At 39.5% G+C, this 11,114-nt stretch overlaps 1 protein-coding gene across 1 annotated transcript in view; it reads right to left on the bottom strand.

Moving 5' to 3' along the window:
* Positions 1–4,347, bottom strand: part of RhoGAP102A (Rho GTPase activating protein at 102A) — a 32,163-nt gene extending 27,816 nt beyond the window's left edge. The window contains exon 1 of the mRNA XM_089588852.1: positions 4,230–4,347. Coding sequence (XP_089444978.1) covers positions 4,230–4,347 — 118 coding nt within the window. The remainder of the gene's footprint in view (positions 1–4,229) is intronic.
* Positions 4,348–11,114: the final 6,767 nt, after the last annotated feature.

The following is an 11,114-nucleotide window of genomic DNA, read 5'->3' on the forward strand; positions in this document are numbered from 1 at the left end:
ACAAATAACCCAAGATAGCAAACAAATAACGTACAGTTTGTGAAAATTAATGAATTTGACCCCATCGTTCGTTCACGCCAATGTTTTCATCATTTCGAACAAATATTATTCAGGTATCACTACTGATTCATTTGAAATGATCACGTTGAAGGTTGTTTCAAACCCATCGACCGATTATTTGTTTTCTCGCTCAAAATCAAGGATAATTCAAAATCACGACGCAAGAAAATTGCCACGCATATTTCGGATTCTTTTGGTGCTGGCAGAACAGTTTTTCATTCAGTTCTTGAATTACGATATTTTCCGCCCCGAGAAATGTATACCTGATGTCGAGCAGAGGAATTTTTATTTCTGGATCATCTCAGATATTTATCTAATTCAGAAAAAATAATAAACACATTTCTTCTTCTAAAAGACTTGAAAGAAAAAGTAAGTGAAACGAGTAATGCAAGCAAGTAGATAAGGCCGATATTGGTCAGACGCAACTGTCGAGCACGACAATCCGATTATGTAAGTCGGAAAATTTCCATAGAGCCAGTGGTCATCGTAAACAATGACCCTCGAATCGAAACAAAGCTCAAACAAATGAGTTTATGAAAATCCGTTCGCACCTGCGAGTGTACCATTACCGGATATATACATCCAATAAACGTGCGAGCTCTCGTCATTAGCTTCGCACACGCGAGTACGATCGGTCCTTGGCAGTTTGCCATTGAAAACGCCACCTGTGTACCACCAGCATGGAAGCCCGCGTGAAAATACGTTTTTTTCCCACTTTCGCGTGTCTGTGAAGCCAAATCTGCTGGATTTTTCTTGAGCTTTTAGTTTTGACCATAAATTCTATAGTGCACCCTATTGTACTCTCAACATCAGAATTATTGCTGGATTCGTAAAACTTTAGATGCTGTTTACACTCACAACAAACATTTCATATTTTACTTCCTCCACTAATCTGTCACTAAACTGGCAATATCACACACTTCGTTTAAAATAAGTGACTACAATCATTGCCGTGTATCAAACAATAAAACTAGTGGATGAAATCAGTAACTTAGTTTCAGAGGGTAGATGATCTCCTTTGTGCTTTTGTGCTTTTACAGAGCTATTACACGGGATATTAGGAAGCGCAATTTTCGAGTGGCTTTTCTCCGATACCCGCATCTTCGATGGTTATAGATTAATTGATGAAACTTTTAAACGCATTAATCAATCAAAAATGTTTTATACTCGGCAAACTATATGACTTTTACAACAAAAGCGGCCCAATAACAAAACACGTAACTCTGCAAAGAGATATTAAATCGACAGTTGAAAAAGTCCATGCGCTGTGAGGGGTAGGCTCCAACGAGGATGACCGGTAAAGAAAACCGGAGGCAAGCAGTCTGCCAAAATCGAATCGGGCCATCCTTCTGCTCTCGAGTATAGATATGCAGCCTCGGGCTATGTTTGCGGCTCAAGTATTCGAAAAAACTAAAGATATTCGATCGCGCGTAAGCAGATATAACGCGTGGGTTAAAATAAAGTTCATTAAAACGCGTGACGTTTGCACAAAATATTCGGGATGACGCTGGAATTTTCGTTATCTGCATTGGCGTGACGCGCCGAAATTCTTTTTATTTCGCGAGGCTCATAGTTTATTTATTTATAATTCCCAGGTGGAAGTTTGTTTATCGACTCGGGAAGTAGTTTTTTCTTTTATTTATATTAAATACTGCAAGTATATAGTTCAAAAACAATATATGTAATGTATAGCCGTAGACGTTGTGAACCGAAGAAAAAAAAATACCGTACGATAAATGATACGAATTTGAGCGTGGGAGAGAATCTAATTTTGTCAGCAGGGTATGAATCACATTAAAAACAGAGAAAAAACTCAATTAAAAAACAAAAAAACAAAAATGAGTTCCCACCGTAGAAGTACTTTGAACACGTCCGACCGGAAGTTTTCTCGGGATACTTTTGCCAAAAGAAATAAATAAATAAATAACAATGTAACCGGTTTCTTATACTAACCATTCAAAATAGTAAAATAAACGTTGAAAAAAAAAGAAAAAGAAAAACAAAAACATCAACGATACTCGAGTACCTATCTGCTTTTTATTTTACCTCGTGTAAAGGGAGGTTCGTGAGCTGAGGAAAACGAGCGAGGTCGGGGAATCCCCGTAAATTTGCGTTGCAAAAGATAAAGCGCGCGCTCGCGTATGGGCAGTAAAACTCGAAAGCCCCATCAGCAACGCCAGCTGTAACATCGGCAAAGTCGGTGGAAGCAACGGTCCGTGTACAACTACACGCCGCAAGCTCGAGCTTTTAAATAATCCGACGGGTGGGAGCGTGGCGGTAGGGGCGTACATGGGCACCGAAAATAAAGTCAGATTCGGCAGCTGTCGATCGCAGATGCCAATTTTCGAGTCGTCAAGCGCTGCCTGCCTGCATCTCTCATCTTCTCTGACGCGCTTTTCGACCGAGACCAGGATATAGAAGCCTCGGATTGCGTCACTGCCCGCCTGTATGTTTGGGGAACCACTTACGTTTATACAACGCGAGAAAAAATGTTCAAATAGTAGAGACAATATTTATTATCGAAATTGTGATCCATAAACGTTTGAACAAGCAAATCTTACAAGTTTAGTGGAATAATCAGCTTTGATGGATTAAAAACAGATGAAAAAGAAAAAGTTATTGAGCATAGTAATTTTTGTACCTTTGATCGTGAAAATAAAAATAAATATCTGCAAAAGCTCATTCAACTGTCAGATCTATGGCAAAGATATTTGATTCAAACGCATGTGCATATCGTAAAACGTGGCAAAAAGTTGTGTAAAAATCACATGCTTTCCATATCTTGTTTTTTAAGCAAATAAAAAAAATCAAGCACATTATCCCTAGCGAAAAAAATTTTGTCGATTCGCACGCATGTGGGGTGGAAATAAAATAAAATACAATGCTCCCTAAAGGAACAATAAATTCTTTTTCTTTTTTTTTTTTTTTTATTCAAACAAGAAGTTGTACAATGTTTTCTTAACATCATAATAAAAAATACCGATAAACTTGATTCCTGAGCTGAAAGAAAAAACCTTGGACAAAGAAAAAAGGGAGCAGGTATGGTATTGGTGATCAAGGATCCAAGAGTGCGAGGAAGAAGCCCCAGTAATCCGGCGGACCAGAAAGCCCGTGCCGTTGACACCAAGCGGAAGAGGAAGAGAAAAAAAAGGAGGAAGAAAAAGCTCTAATCACCGAATAAAAGCTCTCCTCCACCTCCTCTCTCTTCCTCTCCTTTACTTTGAAACGTATATAATAAACATACGCACACACACACGTATTGTATCCACGAGAGTATGATCGCGCGCTGACGTGCTGCCCGACACGCTCGCGCGTCAGTCAGAGCCATCATTATACGCGTCTCCCATAATACCCCCACGTTGAGTAAATATTTTCATAATCTGTATCGTAAGAAAATCTCGTGCCGATACGTCTATATACGTGCGTGCGTGAGCAAGTTTGAAAGACGTTGCTCGAGCTCCCTGCGCCGAATCGCTTAATGATTTTTTTAATTTTTTTTTTTTTAGGCGAGATCGTTAGTATATTTTTCTTCTTCTGCGATACGGAAATAGATGTTTATCACCCCTACCGATTTTATAAGTAAATAAGGACACTGAAGATGTTTTTTTTAAATATTATTATTATTTTCCGACGGTTCGCAGAGATCAAGATTCACCAAACGATCGCGCGTAAAAATAAAAATGAGACGACAAAGATAAAGAAACGGGAGATCGGTAAGAGAATTATTCTCGGTAGACTCGACGCAGAGCCTCAGACGTACGACCAAGGGTGTCGGCTCGTTTTTTTTTTCGTTTCGTCATTGTTGTTGTTTTGTATTGTGTTGTTTTTTTTTTTTTTTATATACGGCGCGTGATTCAGACCCACGCTAATAAAGTACACGAGACTCGAACTTTCGGAAAGACGCGCTCGCGCATCTGCAGACGCGCTTCTAAATTTACCCGAAAACGAAAAAATGTGCATCATCACAGCGATCCATATATCCCTCGACGCTGTCTTTAATCACCATCTGTCTTTCAATTTGCAAAACACAGACACCTACGAGGTGTACGCGCGTTCAGCCGAGGGAGTTTGGTCGTGCTTACACCAAGAGTGCAAAACGATACGATACCCTTGATCTTTAATTATAAATACAAATAAGAAACACGAGAGATCTTTGAAACGATACGTACCTCTGGCGCGGTGGTACTTGTCGACGAACTGCGCGGTGCTTTGGATGCCCATTAGTGCGAGCTCGTGGTCGGCGGGATAGCGCGACTCCAGGCCCGCGCACACCAAACTCGTCGACATTCAACGGGACGGTCCGCAAAGCGCACCCCAGCACCGAGCGCTGCAGCCTCGGCACCGGCCGCTACGCTGGTACCTCCTACTCCCGGCAACGATGTTCCAGCCCTACCAACCACGGGCATCCCTACTCCGTACCCCGGGTACACACCGATCGCACCTCCTTGGATCGGTAACTCGTCGGGGGGGGGGGGGACAACAACACTATTGTTGATTTTCCACACACTTGTCACCAAAGAGATCACAAAACTAAACCACTTTCGTATTATTTTTCAACCGATTTGTGGGAAAAAAAAACACGAGTCGTCGCGACAACCGATTTCCCCGAGCCTTCACTGTTACATTGTACCTTTCATCCGAGAGACTCTGTCTACCAATTAGGAGGAGCGCGAGATCGGCAACGTTGGCAAGTAGAGAGCAACCAGTAGAGCTTGCGGCGAGAGCACGACTCGCTGGCCGAATCGTCGCTCGGACCATTGGCAGCGGCGTTGCTTCGCTCTCGGGGGGTGGGGAGGGGACTATTTTAAAACTCCCCGTCCTTCCCTCCCGATGCACATACACACGCGATACGTACATGTAAGATTCGCAACTTCTTTCTTTTGAACGTAGGTGTATTATGCACGCGCGTGTGCTTCTGATCGTTAATGATGCTATACCGATTCGCTTCCCGATTTTTTTTTTTTTTTTTTTTCGCTCGCGTGCTCTGTTTGGGCTACTTATTGCACGCCGTCGTATCACCGACCTGTTGGAGTTGTAAGGATTTTTTATGGAAAAAAGGTAAAATAAAAACGTAGGACGATAAATGACATTTGGGCGCGCGTACAGAGTAATTGGGTGCGATTTTCTCCTTGGGCTTGTGCCGGTCTAACGAGTTTTGCTTGAGGGTATACACGTAAAGAACCTGCCCATTGCCTCGGAGGTGCCAAAAAAAGTAGACCGAAAATTTCGTAGCGCTTTATAATTTATCGCTCCCAAATATTAATAGTCCGCCAGGGTGTTGAGCCATGCATTAAGCGCTTACATGTGCTGTAGTATATACCTCACGATTAGCCTAATTAGCGCTTTTTGGTATTATGTTCCCGGAAAAACTATCGCTCTTTGCAACAAAGTGGGACCATCGGCACGTGACTCGGGGAATCCAAAGGAGGCATGTCTACGTCTTTGGTTGTTTCTTCCTCGTTTAGTTGCGTGCGTCGAGGCATCATCACGTGCCGCGTACGTGTTTTTGCGAATTTGCAAAAAAAAGGAAATATCCTTGTCTCTGCGTCGAGTTCCATTTGTCAATTTTCCGCGATGCACTTGTTGCGTGTCCATCACCTCCACTCTTTGTATGCCAATTTCACTCTGAACGACAGAACAAAAGAGAGCGAAAGAGGTAATACGTCAAAGTGCTAGTTGGGTTGATTAATTGATGTTTTCCACTTCTTTCTCCGACAAACATTGGAGCTTTTGGAGAACGTGTCTACAATGGAAGGTAAAGCTTTTTCCGTAAAACAAGTCACTTGAACCACGAAAGAATTCTTGCCCTTTGTTTTCTTTTCGAGGAACCGCGTGGACATTCCCGCGCGATGGCTCTTACATAGAGAAATATTTTTTTACCAAGAACATGAGTTACTGTTTTCAGGATTTTTTTTTTTTTTTATACATCCAAATGTCGCCTTTTCGTTGAAATAAACGTACTCGCGTGAACATTGAATTTATTGTAGGCTACGCAAAGTTTGTGGTAATACAAGATTTGGTAACTGCTGAAGATTTGGACATTCATAAATAATACTCGATTTGGCTGATGATGGTAAAATAATGAAATATGGCTTTAATTAAAGTCGCACTAATTAGTAGATGACAATGTGTACCATATTGCTCGTGAACACGTTATTATAGAATATCATCTTCTCGGAACACGTTTTCACGGGTATTTGTTAAATTAACAAGCGACCATTTGAGATGAACAAAAAAGGAAGCGGTCCAACTAATTTGCGGATGATTTCTCGGCAAACTATGATACTCGTTAACATCGCTAATGTACTTGGGAAAAAAAAAAAAATAAAAATAAAATAAAACACGAACAAGACTAATGGGAATTTCAGGCACTCGCGAGATTTACACAAAGATCTTAACTTTGTACAAAAAAATATACGTAGATTCTGATGAGCGCTTGATGCGGGGCCATGAATCAACGAGGCTTTTGGACGAAGAAAAATTTGCGGTAAGTGACTTGTCTTGTTGGACAAAAAAAAAAAAAAAAAAAAAAAAAACAGCGATGGAAGACTGTTTTATTCAAAATTTTTCATGCTAATCCTTAGGTATCGATATTTTAGTTTATCATATACAAAGGAAACAAAAGTTAATAAATCCTCGGTAAAACAACAGTCCAGACAGAGCGTCGGTCATTATTGGATAACTTGGAGAGGAAAAACGCGAATTATAGTACCATTGTGATACTCGCTGTGGGGGGGGGGGGGGGTCCCGTATCCAAGAGAGGCTTTTTGGCAGGATGCCTCTTTTCTCTTTAGCCGATCTTTTGGTGCGTGCACCCTTTTTTTTTTTTTTTTTTTTTCTACCACGTGTTCCTACTTTGTGAATTCCAATCTAATTGAAAAAAATGTCAGTTCCCTAAACTAACTTCGAGATAAAGTATCATCATCCAAAAGTTTCTCGAGCACCCGTGTCGTTAGTTTGATACAATTTATTATTGCACGTGAGCCGCTTTTGAGTGAGTTTTCCTAGAAAACAAGAGCAAATCTCTCAATTAATCATCATCAAAAAAAAAGGCTCACAACGACCAGTAAACTTTACGGCAAAATCTCTCGATCTCCGATTTCGCGGAGGGATTGAAGCACGTCATTCGTGTCGTTCCCAAATTTCTGCAACCACCAGGTAGTTTTTAGTAGGAATCGATCCGAGAGCATAGATAAAAATTTCCACCTCACCCTGATCCACTGGAAGAAAACAAACACCTCGGAAATCGGGGATGTGAAAAAACGGGAGGCTCACAAAGAATGACGGTGGGTATATCTTTGGAGGTACAAGACAATGTCCATTGTAACTCTAGTTTGGACAGCCTCCTCGTGACTCTACGAACAACGCAGGGACAGAAGAATCGACGCAAAAGCTCATGATACTCGAGTCTCCCGTTGGCTCTTGATGACCTCGACTGACAACCGCAGCAGCTCTGGCAAGAGAAAACCATGCGCACACGCTTGTATACCTGCATCTTTTCTCTCCATATACCTCCAACACTCTGTCGTCGTCGTGTGACGTCACCGACGATTTATTTCGAGACGCGTTAGATGCCCGGGTATCTTTAGAAATATCGCCGCCCCCGACACGCGCGATTTTCATTCTTATATTCGATACTCACTCCTGGGTGTGCGTGTGGAACACCAGACGCCCGAACGAGAGAAAAAGACGGTGGTTTGGGGATACAGAGATTTATGCTTGATAAAATTTTGGGCTTGCGATTCAGCTAATCTGATGCGCGTCCTTTGTGCGAGATCGGTAGCCGCGTGTGGTTAATTGCGCGGATGAGGATCGGGGTTTTCGGGCGAGACTCTTTCTCGCTCCACCCACGCTGAATAATATCGCTGGGGTGTATTTTTCGAGATGAAGTCATCGGCGACTCCGCAGGTCTATCGGTGCTTTTACAATCCTTACGCGTCTCTTCGAGGGTTAGACGGTGTACAGTTACGTTGTACCGGAAGAGACATGGGAATGAAGCTTATAGTCTTTATTGTCATACCTTCTGTTGCTTTTTGAAGTTGCGTACATTATTCAGTTGCTACCGAGCTATACTACAACCAAAGCCATTAAGTCGCTACTTTAATTGTTTTAGTTTCAAGGAATCAAAAAGTGAAGTTGAAGATAGAAGTACAAAGAAAGCCATGGCGAAAACAATACTGAGTAAGGGCAAATCAGTTGTGATGAGAGAGAAGGCCATATGGATATTGGAAAGTTGATAATACCATGACAAACAATGGAAACAAAATATATTTAACGAGTATTTTCGAAAATATCATTGGTGATAAGCCATAAATTATGCCGTTTTTGTAGTATGCAGTTACCGATTATACCGAAAACTCATAAACCTACTTTATTAAACTGCCTCAGGACGAATGAATCATAAAAAACAAAATGCTAAAGGACTAGATTTTCATAGATAAATAAGTACGTATTATAAATGACATTGACAGAAATTTTTTTAGTTTAGGCAAATTCAAATCCATATCCAAGCCATTGTAAGAAACTAATACTTGTAGTAATCTGCCTCGCGATTCACATAATCTCCGTGGTAAAGGTAACCCATCTGTGCTATCAGCAGATGGTATAACATCGTTACAAGATACGAAACATACAATTTTGCCATCATTGCGTCGATTTCATCATATTGGTGATAGGTGTGTAACTAAAAATCGTCTGTTGATAACTTAGCAGCTTACTTATATATGTTAATACTTTTGTCCGATTTAAGTGGCATAAATCGGTATAAAAAGTGGCATAAGAAGGTATAAAAACAGAGAAATATAACTTATTCTTAAAAGGCTTAAAGGAATTGAATACTTCTAAACATAAACGCCTCTTTTAGCACATAGACTTGCAAGTTATTAGTAATGTCAGGATCAACTGTTAAACTAAATTTTTTCTTCTGATAATTACGGGGTGACACTTAAAATAGATTCAATTCCGTTGAAAATCGACACTTTATTACAAACTTCGATATTGCAGCGATTTCAGGAAACTATCAAGCATATTAATGGTTAGCCGTAAAAAGGACTTAAATACCTATTAATGAATTAAGATTACCTTTTTATTCGAAGCTGGCTATGACTGAATGAACTTAATGCTTTTTACTCAGAATTGACATGTCACATGGCTGATAATGAAGTTTGTCATGCTCTGTTAGGTCCCTTAACGACACTGACAGATCACCTATTCTACATCTCTACCTACCTATTCTGGGTCTAACTACCAATTCTTAAGCTATCGATGCCATTTGGTTGGATTTATAAATTTTTTTTTATGCATGACCATTATTTCCCTCGTTACGCGTTTTTTTCTGACAGGAACCCGCAAATGCTTTCTTTTTTTCTTCAAATCGTTTAGTCTTTAAAAGTCGATTTCCGTTTGTGGTTAAATTCCATTACTCGATATTTTTTGTTTGCCTACACCGATTTGTTTTAGATGATGACTAAAAATAAGCATATGACTTTTCACAACATATAAAAACTGTTTGCATTTCATTATTTTTTGTAATAAATTTCTTTAAAAAAAAAAAAATTTCACAAAGTCCATAAACCCACAAACGATAAATTGTTTTAGATGCAAGGATTCAAAGAAAATTCAAAATGGCTCAATAAAATAAATGTACCGTCATAAAAATAAGTGTTTTATGGACTTGTTCTGTAATTTTTTAAAATCAATAAAGTTTAATTTGCTCACAATGCTACAATTAATTGTGTTGTGTATAATCTTTGTTAGGAGGAAATGAAAGTTACTTATACAATGAATAACTTTTTACAAATGGTAATTATCGGAATAATCCATGGAATATTCAACAGTATAAATATTAAAATCAACTAAGAGTATCTGATTTGGAAAGTGAGAAAAACATAGAGACGATATTTAATTTTTGTCACTTTTCGTAAAAAAAAAAAATCAGCGTGAAAATCGTCCGTATACGTACCTACATAGATACGAAAAACTCCACTACATAATAAATCGTCGTGCGTATATAGTATTTTTGCGTTATATCACGCGTACATCAGTATGGATATCGATACCATGTCTCACACGGTGTCGTTGAATCGGTGCGTGACTCGACGGACGTGTAGGTGAGCCGCGATCTCTTTCCCTCTTATCTTATTCTCCGTGCATTCGTGTACTGTTTTTTTTTTCTCTATACGCGCACAGTACCTTCCTAGTTCCGGGGCTTTTTATCTGAATAAGCGTTTTGCGGACGTCACTCGTTTCATCGAAATTCTCTCGTCGTCCCTAATGTAAGCCGCGCACGCTCGAATCGTCATCCAAATCGCTTCCTCTGTATACTTCTTCTCTTTTTTTTTTCCAATCGATTGAAACATTATTCAATGAAATCTCGTACGTTATAGTTTTTTCCCAAGCCATCGTGAATGAAAAATCGATTCGATTGCTTTGGATGGCATTAAAATCTTGGGTATGTTATTCGAAAATTACCGACACACGTCTAGAGTCGAATCACTATTAATGTAATCGATTCGAGTTTGCAAATTCGCGCCGGATTATAATCAATACAAAGCGATCGATTTCAATTTTATTCCGCTAATGAACCAATTATTGCATTCATACGTGCAACTTGTTTTGAGAAAAAAAACTTCTCTCGATGCAGTTCCATAAGTGGTCAATTTATCACTTGGATCGTGTGGAGGTATGTATACTATAACAGTAGAGTTTATCCCTTTGTACGACAACTTTGTCATTATGACAAATTGAACGGTACGTTTTTAAAATTCAAATTCAAATCGTTGGATTTTAAGATTTATTTGCGTTAAGCGATGTATTCATGAAAGATTTGACACGCAAAAAAGAATTTCGCTTTTCGAAGATTATAGTTTGACACATTTCTAAACTGCTTTTGATGATTCATCCAATTCTTTTGCATCTAGGTATTCAAGCATCACTTTGTATCAATGAAAAACTATGTGTACTGTCACAAGTATTTTTAACGACAAATGCCTATCGGTCAGTTGATTTGAGCTTAAATATTTAAGTAAAGCTAACACCGTATTTAATTAATGATT

This window comes from Copidosoma floridanum, unplaced genomic scaffold (assembly GCF_036245765.1).
Source record: "Copidosoma floridanum isolate Cflo_tuat_1 unplaced genomic scaffold, Cflo_Japanese_pri ptg000007l, whole genome shotgun sequence".
NCBI classification, from domain to species: Eukaryota; Metazoa; Arthropoda; class Insecta; order Hymenoptera; family Encyrtidae; genus Copidosoma; species Copidosoma floridanum.